The 21,544-nt window shown below is 33.5% G+C and overlaps 10 protein-coding genes and 1 non-coding gene across 11 annotated transcripts; 8 read left to right on the top strand and 3 right to left on the bottom strand.

Moving 5' to 3' along the window:
- Positions 1-91: 91 nt before the first annotated feature.
- NAEGRDRAFT_67264 (uncharacterized protein) lies at positions 92-1,096 on the bottom strand (the record flags this gene model as incomplete). Its single annotated transcript, XM_002677490.1, has 2 exons — positions 92-744; positions 790-1,096. The coding sequence occupies 2 exons, from the start codon at positions 1,094-1,096 to the stop codon at positions 92-94; spliced, it is 960 nt and encodes a 319-aa protein (XP_002677536.1).
- Positions 1,097-2,094: 998 nt separating this feature from the next.
- Positions 2,095-4,294, top strand: NAEGRDRAFT_83136 (abc transporter protein). The gene is made up of 3 exons (XM_002677569.1): positions 2,095-2,355; positions 2,400-2,926; positions 2,980-4,294. Exons 1-3 carry the CDS (start codon positions 2,108-2,110, stop codon positions 4,197-4,199), a joined length of 1,995 nt encoding a protein of 664 aa, XP_002677615.1. The 5' UTR covers positions 2,095-2,107; the 3' UTR covers positions 4,200-4,294.
- A 51-nt stretch (positions 4,295-4,345) lies between these two features.
- NAEGRDRAFT_787 (uncharacterized protein) lies at positions 4,346-5,979 on the top strand (the record flags this gene model as incomplete). The annotated part of the gene is made up of 2 exons (XM_002677568.1): positions 4,346-5,029; positions 5,074-5,979. Coding segments are annotated over 2 exons (1,590 nt in total), but the record flags the coding sequence as incomplete, so codon positions are not given.
- Positions 5,980-6,272: 293 nt separating this feature from the next.
- NAEGRDRAFT_36584 (uncharacterized protein) lies at positions 6,273-8,667 on the top strand (the record flags this gene model as incomplete). Its single annotated transcript, XM_002677567.1, has 4 exons — positions 6,273-6,770; positions 6,846-7,623; positions 7,696-8,007; positions 8,281-8,667. 4 exons carry the CDS (start codon positions 6,273-6,275, stop codon positions 8,655-8,657), a joined length of 1,965 nt encoding a protein of 654 aa, XP_002677613.1. The 3' UTR covers positions 8,658-8,667.
- A 2,828-nt stretch (positions 8,668-11,495) lies between these two features.
- On the top strand, positions 11,496-12,647 carry NAEGRDRAFT_67260 (uncharacterized protein; the record flags this gene model as incomplete). Its single annotated transcript, XM_002677566.1, has 1 exon — positions 11,496-12,647. One exon carries the CDS (start codon positions 11,496-11,498, stop codon positions 12,645-12,647), a length of 1,152 nt encoding a protein of 383 aa, XP_002677612.1.
- A 191-nt stretch (positions 12,648-12,838) lies between these two features.
- NAEGRDRAFT_67259 (uncharacterized protein) lies at positions 12,839-13,669 on the top strand (the record flags this gene model as incomplete). The annotated part of the gene is made up of 1 exon (XM_002677565.1): positions 12,839-13,669. One exon carries the CDS (start codon positions 12,839-12,841, stop codon positions 13,667-13,669), a length of 831 nt encoding a protein of 276 aa, XP_002677611.1.
- Positions 13,670-13,713: 44 nt separating this feature from the next.
- NAEGRDRAFT_67258 (uncharacterized protein) lies at positions 13,714-14,994 on the bottom strand (the record flags this gene model as incomplete). Its single annotated transcript, XM_002677489.1, has 1 exon — positions 13,714-14,994. The coding sequence occupies one exon, from the start codon at positions 14,992-14,994 to the stop codon at positions 13,714-13,716; it is 1,281 nt and encodes a 426-aa protein (XP_002677535.1).
- A 156-nt stretch (positions 14,995-15,150) lies between these two features.
- On the top strand, positions 15,151-15,223 carry NAEGRDRAFT_t299. Its single transcript has one exon. It is a non-coding gene; the product is annotated as a tRNA-Ala (tRNA).
- A 144-nt stretch (positions 15,224-15,367) lies between these two features.
- On the bottom strand, positions 15,368-15,991 carry NAEGRDRAFT_79649 (uncharacterized protein; the record flags this gene model as incomplete). Its single annotated transcript, XM_002677488.1, has 2 exons — positions 15,368-15,789; positions 15,907-15,991. The coding sequence occupies 2 exons, from the start codon at positions 15,989-15,991 to the stop codon at positions 15,494-15,496; spliced, it is 381 nt and encodes a 126-aa protein (XP_002677534.1). The 3' UTR covers positions 15,368-15,493.
- Positions 15,992-16,375: 384 nt separating this feature from the next.
- On the top strand, positions 16,376-17,787 carry NAEGRDRAFT_79648 (uncharacterized protein; the record flags this gene model as incomplete). Its single annotated transcript, XM_002677564.1, has 2 exons — positions 16,376-16,859; positions 16,899-17,787. Coding segments are annotated over 2 exons (1,371 nt in total), but the record flags the coding sequence as incomplete, so codon positions are not given.
- Positions 17,788-19,562: 1,775 nt separating this feature from the next.
- On the top strand, positions 19,563-20,963 carry NAEGRDRAFT_48880 (uncharacterized protein; the record flags this gene model as incomplete). The annotated part of the gene is made up of 1 exon (XM_002677563.1): positions 19,563-20,963. One exon carries the CDS (start codon positions 19,563-19,565, stop codon positions 20,961-20,963), a length of 1,401 nt encoding a protein of 466 aa, XP_002677609.1.
- Positions 20,964-21,544: the final 581 nt, after the last annotated feature.

Raw genomic sequence — 21,544 nt, 5'->3', positions numbered from 1 at the left:
CTGAAAATGGTTGTTGTTTATTAATGTAAACACCTGAAAATGTAAAATAAGAAAAACAAGAAATAACAATTTTGACTCTTTTTCAATAAATTTATTGTAATTTTTGTTGCAAATAGTCATAAACAAGACGGAAAATATCTGTTAAAGATAAGAGTCCCATAACTTCCATATCGTCATTCATAATGAAAATACGGTGAACTCTATCTTGCAATAAACGTTGAATCATGTCACCAATTGTGTGATTTTCAATTTTACAAAATACAAGTGAAGGAGCTGATGTTGAACCATTCTTTTCTCTTGACATTCTTTGGAATTCAAGAACAGGAGAAGCCAAATGGTGATAATCTTCATCAATGAAACCTTGCAAATCACTGGCACTGAGACATCCAATTAATTTATCATCCTTATCACTCAAAACACCAACAGCACTCAATCCCTTATCACTAATAACCTTGATAGCATCAATGGCCAATTGTGATTCTTTAACATTAATAACTTGAGAGAATGGCTTTGAGGAGAGAACAGTTTTCAAAGACATTGACTTGAATTCATCAAACAATGCAGAATTATCACCCAAATCGAGCTTGAATAAATATTGGAAGAGAGTCATTTGTGAACAGACAGCAACAACCTTGTTATTTTCCAAGATTGGAATACGGTGAATTCCATTAGCAAATTCAGCCAACAATTTCATGAAGGAATCGGAGCTGTTCATTGGAATGTATGGATTTTTACCAGACATGTCTTTAAAATGTTAATTTTCCATATAAACATTATCAACACACTTACTCATAACTGATCCAACTTCTTCAACATCGAAAGAAAATTGTAATAAATAATTCTTGAATTGTGACTGGTCAGTATTGTTGAAATATGTTTGACTTGTAAATGTTGCACAATCCAAAACATCAATAAGTCCAATACATGAATTTGTTTGTTCATCATAAACAGGAGCACTAAGAATATGATTACTGGCAAGGACTAACAATGCTTCCTTCAAAGAAAGAGTCTTGTTCAATGAAATAATTTGACGGGAAGAAAGGGAGGCAACAATTTGGGAAAGAGTAAGATTATCAAGTGGACGAATTGAAGACATTTTCGTAAAGGAATTTAAAGCTTAAAATAAATAATGTTGTTATATTGTGTTTTGTTATTATTAACTCTCCAAATGGTGGTGTGTTGATGATGAAAAATCTTTATATCGCACAACAAAGCGGAAGAGTAGGTGTAGGCTTATTTTTTATAATATGAGAATATGATTAATAATCTTTTTAATTAAATAAAATCGGAACCGGAGATGAATATTTTGGGTCCTTAAAAGTAGATGCACTCGGCTAGCTGAGAAAACCTCTTAAATAAAATAGAACTGATGTTCAAAGGTAACATTACTCAATTACAGTATACTACCAATCATATAGGATTTAAAATAATATTAACTGAGAGTTATGTTATTATTGGTGGATAAAGCAAGCATAATTTCTTTTTAATTATTCTCTGCTATTTAAATAACGTTCCATGATGGAGGAACAAAACAATATTTAGATGTGATGATAATTTACCGGAATATAACAATTTAGAGGAAATTACCATCACCAAGTGTTCGGAATTGATAATCTTCTAGAAGCATACAGCATATCATCTATTTTTATAATATTTGAGTATTTTGAAGAAATGTTAAATTGAGACAATAAGAATCATCATTTCTCCAAATAATCCATACTAAATGACACAATGACATTAAGGATGGAGATTATTTCAACGTCGTGGCAATTGAAAAAGTCCATCATATGTTTCGAATATTCTTTTTATCATTGTTCCGAATTCGGATGTCAATATGATGACAATTCCCCGAGTGATAAATGTACTGATTAACAGCAGGACTAAGTTGAAAATATTTGAGGGAACAACAAGGATGGAATCCGATTGAGGAGTATTATTCAATTTGTAATCTGTTCCAAAATTATGAATAACGAAAGAATCCACCACTGTGGCTACAAGTTAGAGAAATCAGCAACGAAATATGAGATCATCACAGACTAATCATATAAATAGCTAATGTTTGAATGAATTAGAGAAAACAATTCAAAAAAATTAACATTACATCAATATGCCTACTGAAGTACAATTACAACAAGAAACTGGTGTTGACACCAAACAATCAATTGAGGAAAGACACGTCTTTAGAAGAAAGAATAAGAAAGCAAAGAAAGAGAATGAAGTTGCAATCAAAGATGATAGAGAACCCGACATTAAGTTTTATCACCATTTCAAGATTATTCAAATCTTTGGGTGGAATCTGATTCTAGTGGCAATTGGAGCTATTGGATGTATGGCTTATGGTTTAATTCCTGTCATGTAAGTTTTCTTATGAATGTAAATAATCTGAATAACATTTTCAGTTGTCAATGGATTTTGGGTGATTTGATCGATGCCTTTTTCCTTAACGCTGCAACTGCAACTGTTGATCAATTGAAAGATGCTGTTGCTCAAACAGCTATCAAGTTGACAATTATTACATTTTGTGGTATGGTTGCCTTTGCTATGCAACATTTCTTCTTGCAATTGAGTAATGCTCGTTTAGGTACAGCTCTCAGAGAAGCCTATATGAAATCCCTTGCCAAACAAGAAATGAGTTTCTTTGATATTAAGAAATTGGGTGCTTTGACTGTTGTCTTGTCTGAAGATATTCCAAAAATTCAAGATGTTTACACCAACGAATTGTTTCTCTACCTACAAGAAATTATTCAATTTATTGTTGGTTTCATTTTGGCAATGTGTGTCAATTGGAGAATGGCATTGATTCTAGTTAGTACATCTCCATTAACTTTTATCAACTATATGCTCATGTCCACCATCTCTACAATCATTACAAGAAGAATTAACAGATTAACTGAAAACTCTGCTGCTGTTTCCAATGAAATTACAGGTAAGTATTTTCTTAAAATTCAATATTTAGTAACATTAAATTACCAAAACAAGGTTGTATCAAGACAATTCGTTCAATGGCTGGAGAATTAAAGGAAGTTGAGAGATTTAAATTGGATTTATTCAAGATTAACAAAAATGGTATTTACAAGGGAATGGCTCACTCTTTCGCTTATGGTTGGGCTGCTATGGTTACTTATGGAACTATTGCTTTGGCCTTTTGGTATGGTGGTGATGAGGTGGCTGAAGGAAAGTCGACTCTTGGACAAATTTTCAAAGTTTTCGGTATGCTCTATTTGGGTGTTATCAGTTTGACTAGATCAGCAACTTTCTATCCTCATTATGGTAAAGCTTTCGTTTCTGAAACTACCTTTTTGAAGGTTGTTTTGAGAAAGCCAGATATTCCATTCATGGGAGGTGTTCAACCAGAAAATATTGAAGGTAACATTGTAATTGACAATGTTGATTTTGCTTATCCTTCCAGACCAAACACTCTTGTTATGAAGGACTTTAGTTTGGATATCAAAAAGGGTCAAACAATTGCTTTGGTTGGTCCATCTGGTTCTGGTAAATCAACAATTGTTGGTTTGTTGGAAAGATTCTACAGGCCAGTTAAGGGAAAGATTTATTTGGATGGAGTTGATTTGGAAACTATTGATCCAATGTATTTGCACAAAGTTATTGGTATTGTAGGACAAGAACCTGTTCTCTTTGCTGGATCTATTAGGTATAATATTGCCTACTCACTTGGTTTAGAAAATTGTACACAAGAACAAATTGAAAATTGTGCTAAACAAGCCAATGCCCACAACTTTATTATGGATTTACCTGAAAAGTATGAAACTCAACTTGGTGAAAAGGGTGTTTCTTTATCTGGTGGTCAAAAGCAAAGAATTGCTATTGCTAGAGCTTTATTGCAAAATCCAAAGATTTTACTTTTGGATGAAGCTACTTCTGCTCTCGATACTGAATCTGAAAGTTTGGTTCAAGCTGCTTTGGATCAATTGATGAAGGGTAGAACTACTATTTGTATTGCTCACAGATTGACAACTGTTATTAATTCAGATGTTATTTGTGTCTTGGTCAAGGGTGTCATGAAAGAAAAGGGCAAACATAGTGAACTCATCAAGATTCCAAACGGTATCTATAGAAACTTGGCTGAAAGGCAGATGGTTATCACTGAAGAACAAGTCAATGACGTTGAAGAAGTCATGGACGTCTTGGTTGATGATGATCATCACGACTCTGCTCACGAAGATCAAAACCAACAATAACCTTAAAACAATTTTGAAACCATTCCTTATCAATAACTTTTTGAAAATTTGTAAATAGAACTCACAAAATAAACTTGTAAAAACTTAACAATCTGAATTGAATCTTTACAATAGAAAAGAAAAAAATGGCACAACAACCAATAGTGATCGGCTTGCACTTTGGAACGACGAATATTTGCATTGCCACTCATCAAGAAAATCAAATCAAAATAATTCCGAATGAGTATGGATTTTTAACGAGCCCGAACAGAGTTTCATTCCTTGGAGAGGATGCTGAAGCTCCTCTGATTGGAAATTCATCAAAATTAATAACATTTCCACAGTGCACAGTATTTGATGTGAAAAAGATTATCGGAAGAAAGTTTAATGATGAACTCTTGCAAAATAACATCAATTTTTATCCATTCCGAGTTGTGGAGGGTCCCAATAATGATACATATTTGAAGGTGGAAAGTAGAATGGACATGTTTGCACCAGAGTTGGTTGCTTCATTTGTATTTGGATATGTGAAACAGTTGGTTTACATGTTTTATGGAATGGAAGAATGTGAAACTCCTCTCGATATTATAATAATGCTTAGTGTTCCAAATTATTTCAATGATGAGCAGAAGGAAGCACTGAAGGAATCATGTGAATTTAATAATTTAACAGTATTGGATATTTGTAGAGAATCTCAATGTGCTTGCTATGCCTATGGATTGGAGAAGAGTTTGAGAAATGAATATGTAATGACACTCAGTATGGGTGGAACATCATTTTTGTTGAGTATTGAATTTATTGATAAGGATGGAAATGTGACATTGAAGGAACATGATGGAGATGTCTATTTGGTATGTTTTTAGAGCTTTGAATAATCTCTTTAACTTCAATTTAGGGAGGTGATGATTTTGATAATAGAATTGTAAAGTACTGTTGTAACGAATTTATGGAAAAGTATAATTTAGACATTAGAGAAAACCCAATGAGACTGAGATTTTTGAAAAGTGAATGTGAAAAAGCCAAGATTAAATTATCTACAGAAAATGAGGCAATCATAACAGTGAAAGGAAATGATCAACAAATTTACGAATTGAAATTGAATAGATCAAAATTTGAAGAGCTCAGTATGGATCTCTTTGAATCTTGTATTAAATCAATGGAAGGATTAATGGAACAGGCAAAAATTACCAAATCAGATATTAGAAATATTGTGCTGTTGGGAGGATCATTCTCAATACCCAAGTTGCAAGAATTATTGAGAAATTACTTTGCAGAAAATTGTGAATTGAATTCACATTTTATTCTAAACTCAATCCCTCCAGAACACGTTATTGCATATGGTTCTGCTCTGAGTGGATCAGAGAGAGACCTTTCCACACTCTCCAAAAAAGAAGCCTCAGTAGATATCAATCCAGTCTCTGTTGGAATTGAAATATTTGGTTGTGTGATGAAGTCAATTATCGAGAGAAATGCATTCATTCCATGTAAGAAGAGAGTTTCCATTGCAGTATGTGCTGAAAAACAAAAGAAAATACTTATCAATATTCTGGAAGGAGAACGACTCATTTCCAAACATGACAAATCAGTTGGTTCAATTGAAATTCCTATTCATAACGAATCATCCTTTGAAGTTGAATTTGAAATTGATTTAACCTACACACTACAAGTCCAAGTCTATGAGAAGGGAAACCCAAACACATCTATCAAATCCCTCTCCATTCCCAATTACTTTTCCCATCTCAATCCAGAGGAAATCTTTGAAATGGTCAAGGAATCCTCTCACACCATCGAAACAGACAAGACCACACTAAAAATGATTCATCAACTCATCATACCATCCCTCGTCTCCAATCCAGACACCACCTGTATCCAATTGACTCACTAAATAATCCAAACTTCAAAAAACATGATCAAGATCAAACATTCACAACAACCTTGTCAATTTACCTGTTGTTGAATATTCTGCTTTCAAGTAAATATTTGAGGTGGTTGCATTTTTAAAAATAAAATAAATTGTCTTTGAAAAAAAAACCACCACTTATTAACTTCCCAAATTTTTTCCTTTTTTCAAAATTTTAATCCGATTTTTAAAACATGCCTCCAGCATCATCATCATCGGGCAAGAGAGTTAAAGTCCCAAATGTTCTCTCTAAGAACACTACTAAACAGAAACGTAAAGAAAAGAGTCACTCTTTAAATCAAAATCGTAAAGTTGATAAGACCAAGATTGGTAAAGGTCCAACACAATTGCGTTCTCGTGGTACCATTAAACGTTTGTTGATGTATACATCTAAAGTTAAGAGAAATGAAGATGGTGAAATTATCAAAGGTTATGTTACTCCAAAATCACAACAAATTGCCAAGGGTGAAATGGCTAGAATTGCTCCAGATCGTAAATGGTTTAACAATACTCGTGTGATTGGTCAACAAGAAATGTCCAAGTTCAGAACTGCATTGGAAAAGAAAATTCACGATCCATATACAATTCTCTTAAAAAGATCAAAAGTCCCAGTTTCTCTCCTTCAAGCTAACACTACACCAACTGCTACTTCTTCTTCGATATTAGCACCAACAAAACCAACAATTCCTTCTGTGGGAGGTGAAACTTTAGTACCAACAAGTGATAATATTCATGCTTTGCATCAATCTAGTACTTTCCAAATTAAGAGACAAATTAACTTCCAAGAAACTTTCGGAAACAAGGCTCAACGTAAGAGGCCAAATTTATTATCTAACGATTTGTTGGAATTACTTGGTCAAGCTGGTAAGAAACAACAAGATTATGAACCAGTTAAGGATAAGAAACAATTATACGTTCCTAATGAATATTATTATCTCCATAAGGAAGGTACTAATGCTCAAGATGTTTCTTCAGTTATGGCTTCAAGTGGATTTGTTAGATCCCATTTATATGATCCATGTACTCAACGTGGTACTTCTAAACGTATTTGGGGTGAATTGTACAAGGTTGTTGACTCTAGTGACGTTTTACTTATTGTTCTTGATGCCAGAGATCCAATTGGTACTCGTTGTTATCATATTGAACAATATCTTAAGAAGGAAAAGCCACACAAACATGTTGTTTTCATTTTGAATAAGTGTGACTTGGTTCCAACTTGGGTGACAGTCAGATGGGTTAAAATTCTCTCACAAGAATATCCATGTCTTGCATTCCACGCCAGTGTTGAAAATCCATTCGGTAAGGGTGCATTGATTCAATTACTTAGACAATATGCTCAAGTCCATCGTGATAAGCCAAGTATCAGTGTTGGTCTTTTGGGTTATCCAAACGTTGGTAAATCAAGTGTTATTAATACTTTGAGAAAGAAGAAGGTCTGTAAAGCTGCTCCAATTCCTGGTGAAACTAAGGTTTGGCAATATGTTGCTTTGATGAGACGTATTTTCTTGATCGATTGTCCTGGTGTTGTTCACACTACTGATGGTGGTGAACAATATAAATTGAAGAATACATATACTACATCTGTTGCTGATGAGGAATATCAATATATGAATAGAGTTGCTGATAACGTATTGAAGGGAGTTGTTCGTGTTGAAACTGTTACTCCTGATGAATTGGTAGATGTTATTCGTGTCATTCTCCATCGTATGAAACCAGAATATATTCAACGTACATATCAAATTTTGACATGGAAGGATCACCATGATTTCCTCACTCAACTTGCTTATAGAAGTGGTAGATTGGGTAAGGGAGGTATTCCAGATGTTCAATCTGTTGCTAAAAAGATTGTTCACGATTGGCAACGTGGTAGACTTCCATGGTTTATCATTCCACCTTTCGAAGATGATATTGAAAAGACTGAAATGAGAAGTTTGAAGGGTGAATTCGAGCAAAAGAAGAGAAATCCACTTTTGAATCACAATATTAAGCAATTGTTCTACAAGTTAAAGACTGATGATCAATTGGCTGTTGTTTACTCAAAACACGACATGAAGGGTGTTGGTATTATTCCAGATGGCAAGGTTGACGAACTTAGTAAGGAACTCGCCAAGCCAACCAAGGAACAAATGAAAAAGATTGAATCTCAAAATGCTAAAAAGAAGAAGCTTTTGAAGGACGCAAAGAAGGATGTTGTCGTTGCAGATGAAGATGATGACGACGAACCAGTCGATTGGGATGAAGTCTATGCTCAATTCAACGATGATGAAATCATGGATGATGACGAAGAAGCCGAAGAAGGTGAAGATGATGACGAAGAAATTGATGGTGAAGATATTATCATTGGTGACGAAGATGAAGATGATGAAGAAGCCGAAGAAGATGGTGAAGAAATGGTTGAAGAACCAGTCATTGTCAAGCCAGTAGTTGATGCTAAACCAGTTAAAGTTAAATCACTCACAAAGGCTGACCTTATGTCTCGTCTGAAAAAGTCATCTAAACCAGAAACAAAGATTGAAACCCAAAAGGCTTCCGAAAATGTCTATGTTCCAAAGATTCTCAGAAATAAACTGAAGAAATAATTTATTTTCCTTTTTAATTTCTAATTATTCTCATTGATGTAACTTGCCATTAAGGTAAGTAATTTTGAATTGGACATTAATCCTTCTTCTACAACAGAGAACTCGGTATGTTTTTGTCCAGATAATTTCTCAAATATTTGAATGAAATTCACTGTGTGCTCATCCTTCTTATCTAAATGAACAAGTTTAGAGATTGACTTGTTTGGAAGTGGCAAATTCTTTTTCTCCTTCTTTTCTTTTTCCTTTTGTGGGGATTTTTCTTCTGTTATGTTGTTGGTAAAGTACTTGCTCTTATTCAATTCCAGAATGAGGCAATCAGAAGATTGAGAAAACATGGAAATTTGTGAATTTTCACAATAATAAACCTCATAAATCATCTCCTCCACAGTAGGGTCTGCTTGAAGAGAATTGCGTTTCTCCTTATTTCTTGGAGTGAAAAATCCAAAGAATCCCTTTTCTTCTTTAGTTTTGATTGGAAGAATTCTTGGCTTTGAAGTTATCACTATAGTTAAATCAACAAAGACATGTATCTCAACAGTTTGGAGTTGAGTACGTGGTGTCTGATCATCACCTTGCAATTCTTCCTTTGATCTGATTGGAGTGACTTTGAATGATCCAACAGATCTTCTGTGAGGTTGAACAAAATCATCTTCAATACTCTTGAATGATGGAACCTTATTAATGATGCTATCCTTAACAGTAATGACCAATGTTTGATTTTGATAATCCTTAACAAATGAATTGACCTTGTAGGTAATCCTTTCAATTTCTTTGATTGCTGCTTCAATTTCTTTAAATTGTGGATCTTGTAAATTTGTAAACTTTCCAAGTTGTTTCAAAAATAGGGCATATCTTGGTAATCTTTGAGGTACCATGACAATGAATGACATTAAATCAAGTGAATTTGATCCCTTCAAGCTTCTTGCCTTTTTCAATTGCTCTGCAAAATATGGAAATTGCTTACTCAGCTCATTAATATTCGTTCTACATTCATTATATTTACAAATAAACATGGCATAAATAACAAAGGCTTGCGTATACTCTTTGAAGCAATTCTCCAAAATATTACACTTCTCCCTCACTGATTTGATATTATAACCAAAATTATCAATCTTTTCAGAGACTCCTGGTATGGTAGGAAGTGGTTTTTTAGTGAGAATTGTTGGTGTTTGAGGAGCTTGGTCAATTGAGTCTGATAAATCCTGAACTCCCTCCACCTCTGATTTTCTAAAGATATTTCCAATTACCTTGACACTGTATCGGTAGATATTGTACATGAGTCTGTCTTTTGTGTGCCATCCAAGAATTTCACATTCCAAACTTCTCAAAAATCGATTATTGAGCATGATAATATTTTCCAATTCTGTAGGAATGAGCAAACATTCAGATCTCTTATAATAGTGAACTGGTTCAAAGTCTACAATATTTCTCTTTGTCTTGTCTTGTTCTATTGTACTATTCAATTCAATTTGCTTTGAAATTTCTCCCTTTTCCAGAGGTAAATAGTATTGATCATGCAAAAACTTTAAATATTCACAATATTGTCTCTCGCTCACCAATATTTCGTATAGAGTTGTAATTCGTTGTTGTCTCAATTTTTCTTCCTTTGTTTTTTCTTCTCTTCTCTTATCATATTTCATCTTGAGAATTTTAAAGATTTTGTAAAGAATGAAAAAAAGAATGGATGATAACACGCTAATAACAATTACACAATAGGCAATCCAATAATAATATTCCAAATTTTTCTCATTCTTTCTATCAGTAACTTGATGATACTTTCGAATATAATTCGAATAAATATAATCAAACAATGATACAATATACCAAACTATTGAATGATAAATATGCACCGTTACATTCGTCATCTTGTCCATCAACACTCGGAACGAAATATTTCTAATAAAATTTCCTATTTGATGATAACAATTCATAGACGAAACTTTTATCAAACTAATCATATTCATGACCCATTCCTTTCCATTCGAATAAATTTCCACATATCGATCCATTGATAGCCAACTGTGTGCCACTTTTTCTTCCCGCCCAAATAACTTTCCTTCAACAACAAATTGATGGCAGTTAGAAAGTAGGAAAATAAACAAGAAACAAGATGAAATGAATAGCAGGCTTGTTGCTTTTTGTATTGACATTTTTTAATTGGTGAATTGACTTGGCGCAAAAACTAATGCATTCGAATCTTACCGAAACCTTATCAGTGAAAATATTGTTGAAACTGAAAAATTACAACATTACAAAACTGAAACTCCTGTATTTCTCTTCTTCATTGGTATTTTCATTTTGTTTTTTCACTACACACATTCTTCTTTTAATTTTTCATTGTTTCTCCATACAGAGCTATCCTATTTCGAATGAATATTTACAACAGCTTGTAAATTGACAATCGTAATTGGTTAGCAGCTGATAGAGAGCTGTAACATAGTTTAGCAAACAATCAAATTCAAAGTTTGAACAATATTATCATTAATTATCATCACTTTCGAATAATAACAATGTCAACAATTCAGAACAATCAATAGACAAGATATTTGTGAGTGTGACATGCAAAAATTGTTCCCATCAACTTCTCTGGATGGACATTAAAACAGAAACACCACTTTAAAAAACTAATCAACAACATCAGTTAATTATTATTCGAAATGCATCTTCCTCAGACGATTCTTCTCCGATTTAATAGTCGAAAGAGTTTAAATCTTGAAGATGATGGAGATTTAGAACAAGTTTCGTCTAATCATAAACGAACAACTCAACAACAAACAAATTCATCATCCAATTCTTATAAGAATTCAAACAGTCCACCCTCTAATTCGAATACAGAAAATGTTTCGAATAATAATTCGTCTACAAATTCAAGTGTTGGAAGTGAGTGGTAGCTCCTATTGTTACTTGATAGAATCACCAACTTGTGTCTATAGTGGATGGCTCCAAAAGAAAGGCTCTAAAATCAACAAGGGATGGAAGAGAAGGTTCTTTATTCTACTTTCAGAAGGTTTCTTATTGTATTTTAAATCACAAGCTGAGGTTATGAGTGATCCACATCATCCTCTGGGTGCTGTTTATTTACGTCCGAGCAGGGAAGTATTTGTTTCTGCTCGTAATTCGAATACAGAAAATGTTTCGAATAACAATGGAAATAGTCATGAAAATGATCTGCCACGTGATAATATGTTTGGATTTGTATTATCTGTGCAGAGTAGACGTTTCGTATTAGCAACTGAATATGAAGATGATAGAAATGATTGGATTGATAAAATAACTAAAGTTGCCTATTCGAATCAACAACAAGAATCTCAAGATGGTTCCGATAATTCATCATCCACAACTAATTCGAATAATAATAATACATTGGAATCTCCACGAAACAATTCAACTGGCAATAATTCAAAAATCGTCCAATCACGAAGACGAATCGTTGGTGATGCAGAGAAATGGAATGAAAGTTTGGATCAATTCGAAAAGCAAGGTCTCATTAAACTAGTTCAAGGAATTAAACGATTGGAAAAACTAGTCCTACCTGAAAATGATCAATTGGAAATTTCCTCAATTGACGATCTCTATTTGTACTATAATCAATTTGTGAATAAGGACTCAGAGGAGGAGAAGACTCATTCTCCCTACGAACCAATCACTCCAAAGAATAATATTACCATTTCGAGTCATCCTACTGAGAGATTGAATGCAGTGAATGAATTTGTCTTACAGGAATCGTGTAGTACACTGAGACAATTGTACAGAAAATTGCAGGAACAATTGGAGAATAATGTGGAGGTGGAACAGTTGAAGAAACAGGTGCTTGCCTTAAAGAGTGAAAATTTGCAATTGGAGGAAAAAACTAAGGAATATACGAAACATAAGAAATTATTGGTGAATGAAGTGAAGAATTTGAGAAGCAAATTGGAAGAAAAGAACAAGTTGGAAAATGTTTCTACTACTTCTTCGAATGAAACAGCCGAATCTCAAAAGAATCAATAAATTTTGAATGAACCATTTGCAAGCAATATGAGTATTTCATTGAAAAACACAACTTTTTGAATATCATTCTCAATGATTATCATGTCAATTTCCAAATTTGAAACTTATTAGAAAGTTTTGATCATTAAAAAAAACTGCAAAATTAAATTTTCAAAATCAAAAAAAAATTCATCATCACACTTTAATAAGCAATGGATTTATCTCAGAGTGTTCTCTCACAAGCTTCCTCATTGTTTATGAGTGCTCTTGGACCGGAGGATCAGGATATTGAAATTTCCGATACTCGGTCACCATCCCTTCTCGTTGGTCATTCTAATAATTTAGCATCATCAAATATAATAACCAACAACAATCACGATGATCCCTTGCAAAAACAAGGAGCACAATATGAAACGGAAATTCAAGAACAATTTAATTCACTACAAAATTATCAAGTCAATAATGATAGAACATCGTTGGATGGATATCAAAAATTGTTGCAAAAATTGCGACAAAATATTCAACTCTATGAATTGTCATCATCATCAACTAGTCAGACACAACAATACAAGCAACAGTTGAAATATTATCAAAATAGATATAATGTAATGGAGAGACAATTTTTATTGAATCAACATGTAATTTCATCAAATAATGAGCCTATCAGTAATCAGTCGTTGAGTGATGATGAGGATGAGGATTTGGAATATGGAAGAAGTTCCAATAATAATGCACTCTTTGAAACTGAGAGATTGTTGAGATCGAGTGATCAAAGTCTCAATCGATCTATGCAATTAATGCATGAAATTGAATCATCGGGAACTGAATCTTTGGGTATGTTGAAATCACAAAGAGAACAAATGGAAAACACAAAACACAAACTTAGAGGAGTGCAAGGTGATTTAGTAATTAATGACAGACTTTTAAATAACATGACAAGAAGAAAATATTACATGGTTGGAGGTATTGCTCTAATGATTATAATTATTATTGTTTTATTTGCCTTGATTACTTATGGATGGGTTAATAGAATTACAAACTAAATGTACATATATTGTAAAAACCAAATTAATTTATTTTAAATTCCTCAATGAATAAATAACAAAACAGTTGTCAATAAGAATAAATTGTCATTTTGGACTGAAGAGCTAAATTCACACCACAATTTGAAGTATCTTTCAATAATTTCTCTATGGTTAACCTTCATATCTTCCTCCTTAATTTCTTTAAATTTCCAATCGTGCACAAATCCACGAACATAACTTGCTTCAATCATTTCCTTCAAGCTCATTGTATCAATAACTTGCTGTATGAAGTGATCATCTTGTCTAATTAAATTCAAATAGTATTTCAACATCTTTCTCTTATAACTAATAGGAACCATCGATCTGATAGATGAAGTATTGCTGGCAGAGGCACCCATAAATAAATGCTTGATCATATACTTGATAGAGTGAATGTTTGATTCCAATCCACCTGATCTACTTCCTACGATAGATCCACTACTTGTCAATTTAAAGACACCACTGATACCATTGAAAATAAGTCTTGCAACAAAACTGAATCTACACAAGCTATCAATAACAGAGTCTGAAAACTTTTCAATTGTCAAGTGATTATTAAATAATTCTGATTGATCCAATTGTTTCAAATCTTTTAGCAAAGAATCCAAGTTTGGTAGTAAATGAATAGGGAGATTATGAGTTTTAAGTGCATTAATTTTTTGAATGACAGACAATAGCAATGCAATATCTTCACTCACTCTTGTATCTTGTTGTCCATAATTCATAGTATGTATATTTGATGTTAATCTCAAAACTTCTTGAATGATAAGATCTCTTTGTTCTTTTCTCATTTGATGAGAATTTTCTCTGATAGCCTTTTTAAGTGAATCAGATTGATAATAGGAAGGTCTAATGCTAGGATAATAATAACATAAAGGCAAATAAACAAGTAATAATTTTGGATACATGAAAATGCCTGAAGCTGGTATTAACAATTTAACAAAATCAAATCTAAATCCATTCATAAATAACATTTCCTTTCTACTAGCAACTCTAAATGGTCTATAGGAAATTTCCTTTCTCATTTCTCTATATTTTAATAAATCCCCAAATATACCAAATGTACCTCCAATCAAGAATTGTTTATAATCAAAAAAGACTTGAAGAGGAGAAAGTTGTTGTTCATACTTGAGCTTTTTATCATTATATTTCTCATCATCGAATTTTCCTTCTCGTTGATAAAGATTGCAACAAAACTTCTTTTTACCACCTTCGGAAAATAATGTTGGTGATGCGAAGGTAGAATTTCTGAGAAGAATTGGAAGACCTTTGTGTTGTTTTGCAAGAGGAACAAATCTTTTCATTTTTTAATAATAGAACAAGTTGTAAAAACTATTATCAAGTAAATCAGCACCAATCACAGAAATTGTTAACAACAATAGTTTGTTAAGAAGAGTATTAAATAATCAGATGAACAATTGTTGTTATTCTTGATAAGAAAATTTTCAACGTGAATGTAAGGGGATGTAGCTCACATGGTAGAGCGCTTCTTTAGCATGGAAGAGGTACGGGGATCGATACCCCGCATCTCCACTCAATACTTTTTATTTTCTAACCAGATTTTAAGAAGCTGAAACTTTCTTATCTTTTCCACAGTTGTCTACTGAAACATGAACAGTTGAATTCAATATCTTGAATAGCACATCTGCCATTTTACAAAATGTTCCCTGGTTTTGATTTTAAAATAATATTTTTATGTGGGTTGTTTGGAAGAAAACGACCAGTATCCACTTGTTGTTTCCAAGGAAATACTAGCTGTGGAGGGAGGAGTGAAGTTTACATGTTTAAAATTAATAACAAAATTTAGAAAATTCCTTTCTTCTTCTTTTCGATGAAGGCTTCTTGTTCTTGTTCCAAGTCAGTGTTAACATTAATAACGTTGTCGACAACGAATTTAACAATATCAGGTCTCTTTTGTTGAGTCTTTTGTTTGATGTTATAGATGATTTGGACCTTCTTTTGTTGTAATTCATTGTTAGTACCACCGACTTCCAATTGTTCCTTTGTGAATTTTTGGAAGTATTGTTCCTTGCTAGCTTTGAACTTGGCAATTTCCTTTTCAGCTTCTTCCTTAGCTTCTCTCAACTTGATTAATCTTTCTGTTGTTTGTTGATGATAATCACGATTCCATTGCAAAGTAAATATTTGCATCAAATATAATGACACATCGCCGATGAACATTCTTGATGATTGACAATCTTTAATTTACTACTTACGTTTCTTGGCTTCCTTCACAATTTCTGTGGCTTCTTGTTCAGCGGCGAGCAATTGTTGGATACTGGCGGATTTCTTGGATGACATTTTTTTATTCTTTATTTTAAAAAAATATTATTTTATTTTTAAAAATTATTGGAGTTTGATATTTGGAAAAGCTTGCAAATCGGTATTGGCCAACTCCGGTTTATATTGGTATGCCTTCCGGTCGATTTGAAAATAAAGATTTGTTTTAATTTTTCTAATTGTTGGTTTATATTGGTCAAACAGAAGCAAACTGATGATATGACCATAATTTGACTCAATCTCTGTTATGCTTATTGATTTGAAAAAATCTTGTGCATGTATGATTGAATCGATTCGAAGTGGTTCAGATGCAACATTAAAATGGTGGGCAGTGAAGTGCTGAGTTTTATTAAGATCATTGATTGTTCCCGCCTTCATAATTACAAACTTTAAAAAATTAAAAAAATGGAATATGAATCACTAATTGAAAGTGCCCCATCAGGTGGTGAAGATGAAAGTACAGTGCCTAATGAATCACTCATTGAAAGTGCCCAAACTGATGAACAACAAGAGGAAGAATTTATTGAGGTCTCTGAAACCCTCAACGAATCAGAGGATAAGGAATACAACGACGATCAACAATCTAACGAATCTACAAATGAGAATACAAACGAGGAGGTAACCGGTGAGGATAGAATACCTGAAGAGGAGGAAGTTACTCAAGAAGAATTACTCACGAAAGATGAACAACCTCAAGAAGATGTGGAGCAACAAGAGGAAATTCAAGTTGCCAAAGATGAAGAAAATTCCGAAGAACAAATGATAGAGGAAGAACCTGCTGACGAAGAGAAAGCAAACGCATTTGAAACCTCATCACCAAATGGTCAACAATCAAATGGAGAAGAAGAAAGTCCATCCCCAAAATCAGAACCAGAAGAAACACAACAAGGTATGTATACTCTAGAACGAAATTTATTTACAAGGAAAGAACTGAGACCAATCCAATCTGAAGCACCAACCCTTACATCTCCATCATCATTCAAAAAAAAGACAGCTTTAAAAACAACTAGCCAATCACTCCTAACTCTTCCCAAATGGAGACAGGATCTCTTACAGAAAAATAAGGATGAGATTGAATTCAGAAATAGTTTAAAGAACAAGTACAAAACTGACGTTCATGGTTCTGTTGATGGAAGGCTGAAGAAAGTGGATGAAATTAAAAGCATGAAAGATTCTCTCTCAAAAACTTATACTGCATTAAAGAAACCAGCCTATGAGCCAGAAGGAAAGTATGTGCCACCCCCAAAATTTCAAAAGAAAATTGAAGAGGATAAATTAGTTTTTAAAAAGAGATTTGAATATAACTCAACTGTGGTAAAGCCAATCCTTAGTGAAGTCTCTAAGACTTCCCAAAAAGTGCAGAAAGAAAGAGAATTGGAAAAGCAACGAAAGTTAGAAGAAGAAAAAAAGAAAGCTTCTGTGGAAGAGGAGAAGCGTAGAAAGGAAGTCGAAGAAAAAAGAAAGCTCTTCAAAAAGCTAAGTGAGAAGAGGCCTCAAATTAGTGGCGAAGATTTGCATAAGCAAAGGGTTGAAAAGGCTAGGGAAGAAAAGTTAAAGCTTAAAAAGAAGGTTGACATTCTTTATCCTGTTTACAATCCTAAAGTCTCCACTCCAAGGGATAGACCACAATCTGCCCAAGTTGTCGAGCAGACGAAGGAAAAGAAACCAGTCACTGCTGTCCGGCCACAAACTTCCCAAGCAAGAAACCATATTTCAAGGACTCAAGACAGGCCAAAACCTGTTACCAAACCAATTGAGGAAAAGAAAGTTCACAAACCTTCAAGCACTACAAACACAGTCAAAGAAAAGCCAACCTTGGTTAAAAAAACATCTTCAGCTATTGTTTCAAAGAGAAAAACGCCATCACCTACAAAAGATATCGAGGTAGCTACAAAGGATAATTTTAAAATCCAATCAGAATCAGAAGAAATAGAAGAGCAAGTGGAAAGTGAAAGAATTGAAGCAATTAATGCATCTCAACCAATTCTATTTGTACCAGAAATATCATTGGATGCATCAGAAACCTCACCAAGTCCTTCTAAAAAAGTCGAACAGCCATCTCCCTCCCTTAATACACTTCAAGTCAAGAGAGATGACGATGAGGAGTCGTACCTTATTGACTACCCAACTGAGGATTGTGGTGATGAAACTTCTCCACTTTTGACAGAAGACGATGTTGACTTTGACTTACCTCTTGCAAAAACTCCTCTCAAAGAACAAGAAGAAAAAACAATATCAAGCCCAGAATATTTCTCCCTCTCTCCAAATATTAAATCTCCTCTGTCAGTCACCCTTTCTCCTTCCTCAAAGTCAGATATTTCTGAAGATGCCGATACTTTGTTTATAAGAAAACTTCTCTCTGAGATTCAAAGTGATGAAGAAGAGTCACTAACAGCTATCCAAGAATGTATTTCATCGTTTGGAAATCAAATATTTGATAAGGGATTACTCTCCTCTGAAGACTACCAAACTGTTTTTTCTGGATTGCAATCCATAAAGAGTGTCAAGGCAAGTATTGTAAGCGACTTGAAGGCATCACTTGAGTGTAAAAACTTTGACGAAGTTTTTGAATCCTCAAATATCATCATGTTTAAATCAGCAATGCTTGATTATTTAGCCACACTTCCTTCTGCTTTACAAGTTATTTGTCAAAATATGCAAACAAATGATGTTTTTAATTACATGAATACTCAATCACAACCAAGAGATTTAATCTACTATTTGCTTGATCCAGTTACTTGTTTGCAACAACAAAAGGGAAAGCTTACTGAATTGGCTGATATTTTGGCTACTGACTCTGTAAATATGTTCCTATCCACAATTTCAGAAGTTGATGATTACAGAGGTGATGTATATTTGGAAAACCACACATTATTTAAGGTTATTGAGTTGTATAAGGATTTGGGCATGACTGAGTTGATGAATAAGAAACGATTTTTGGTCAAGGAGGGAGTTTTCAAACATGAAAACGAATTGCACGAAATTTACTTGTTCGGAGATTGTTTAGTAGTTAAAGCTCCAACAAAGAACTGGCTTATTCCATTTAAAGTCACCGATGAAATTGTTGGAGATGTAAATGTTGTAATTACGAAGTACAAGGAAGAAAAGAGTCTTGAAATTGATGAACATGATATTGAATTCCATATGTGTTACCAATTTGAGGATTATGAGGATGTTAAATCGTGGAATAAGGCATTTACTTCTTGTTTCGACACCCTAGTTTAATAAATATTAATTTTAAAACAAATTATTAAAAATGCAATGACAAATATTAGGCTGGTTTCTTCTGAAAATCAACAATTTAATTATAAATATCTAAATAACCTGTAGTTCCTTTGAAGAAAAACCAAAGAAGCTATTAAATGATTTCTATGTGGCAATTTAATTCAATGTAGGAAGACAATGCTTTTTGATAACTGAATAATAGTATGAAAAATTCATGATGAAGGTTTGATATCCTTCCGAATATTTTGTGGAATCACATATTCTTGTCCATCAAGGAGTCAGTTTCAGACATTTGTGAACAACAGAAAAATTCAACGCGTTCCAACTCTCTCGCAAATAAGAACAATTCAAAACCAGAAAAAAAACAATGCAAGCTACAAGGATAAATTTGTTCCTTAGTGCTTTAGCCTTGGTGGTATTGATAATTAGCCAATTTTATACACCATTCAAGTCGAGCGATTTTACAACAATACCCTCATCAAAGACCATAATAATTAACGAGACTTCACTCATCGATTTGTCTCTGCTAGAGCAAGATTGCCATTCACAACTCATCAAGAATTTTTATTTTGTTCAAGCCTTAACAGAATACAAGAATGGTTGCGCTTCCGATAACAAATACTGTGGTGTGGCCAATTTAGATAGAAAAATTGATGCAATGATTTCCAGGCAATTAGAAAAGTCTTTGAATAGTGAGTGTGGTAATCTTGTTATTCATCATGAGCAGGTTGTTCCAATTTTAAAGAAGGAGGTTGATCATCGTGTCTATTCGATTTGTAGAGGCTCCACAAAGTGTATGAGTGCAGTCTTTGAAGTAATTATTTATATGCAAGTCTTTGAATATGCAAATGAAAAGACAAACCTCAACACTCAACACATCAGAAAGTTCATGGAAACAAAGGCTTCCAAATTATTTGATGAGCCCGATAAGGTTTCACAATTCATTAGAACTGTACCAGGGTTGGAGGGATATTCAGGATTTGATATTTCTGTCAAGACCACAATGGATAACACTGATGATGAGAGGGAAGATAAGGTTGTAACATCTATCATTTTTGGTATTATGGTGGTATTGATGGTCATGCAATACAAGTCTCTCACATTGGAGCAAACCTCATTGGAGAATAGAATAGATAGGCTGAACAAAGATCTAGAGTCTGCTAATCAAAGAAGCAAAATCAAACAGAATGAATTAAAAGAAAGCAGAGATTTAGTTGCATCGCTCAAAGACACAATAGCTAATCTTGAACAAAAGTTCGAGGAAGCAAAAACCGAAGCAAGAACTCAAAACTCAAACCTTGAGAGATTAGATGAGCAATACAAGACCTCAACTACCAAACTTCATGCAGAAAGTGCAAAAGAAAAGGAGGCAGCAAAGAAGAAAGAAGAAGAATTATCGAAGAAAGTTTCTTCTCTAACAGAAAAGAATAGGGGTCTTGATAAAGACTTATCCTTGCAAAAGAAAGAAGCCACATCTCTTAAAGAAAAGTTGGAAAACGAAATCCAACAATTAAAGACAGAATCTCAGAAAAAAGAAAATGAGGTACAAATAAGACATAATAATATTTTCCAAGAGTTAAAAAAGGTAACCAAAGAAAAGGAAAGATCTACGGAAAGATCTGCAGAATTAGAAAGAGAAACAATCAATATTTCTGAAATAGTTACCAAACTTAAAGGAGAAGTTTCTTCTTTACGTGAGGAAAATGAAAACTCTGCAAAAATTATAGATACCAAAAACACAAAGATATCGGAGCTGAAAGATAAGTGAAAGACTCTCTGTCCAATATTTCTGCTCTAGACCAACTTAACCAACAGAAGGAAGAAGAGTTGAATGCTTTACAAACAAGAAATGATAGCCTTTCTCTCCAATTAAATGAGAAAGATGAAAAGCTAGCAAAAATTACTAATATGTGGGAGAAAAAACAAGTAGAATCCCAAAGTCTCCGAGAAAAAATTAAGGATTTAACCTATGAACAGGATACTAAATCTCAAAGAACAACACAACTCGAGGAGGATATAAAGCGATTGACAGAAAGACTAAATGCTAGAGAAAAAGATCTTGAGGACTGTTGCAACAAGAGAAGAGAAGAGGCAAATATTATTGTTGAGAAGTTGAAAGTGATGGAGAATGAAACCGAACAACTTAAGAGTGATATCGAAAGAAAGGATGAGAAAATTAGCGTTTTACAACACTCAATTTCGGAAAGATTAAACGAACTCAATGTAGAGAAAGAACAAACAATGGAACAAAAGAAGAAAATTGACCAACTCGATCAAGCTAACAATGAGATTGCTTCTGAGAGGCAGCAACTTTTACAAGAGAAGGAGAAAATGCACCAATATTTAGAA

Source organism: Naegleria gruberi, assembly GCF_000004985.1.
Source record: "Naegleria gruberi genomic scaffold NAEGRscaffold_22, whole genome shotgun sequence".
NCBI lineage: Eukaryota > Heterolobosea > Eutetramitea > Acrasida > Naegleriidae > Naegleria > Naegleria gruberi.
This window is presented reverse-complemented; position numbering and strand designations above follow the sequence as displayed.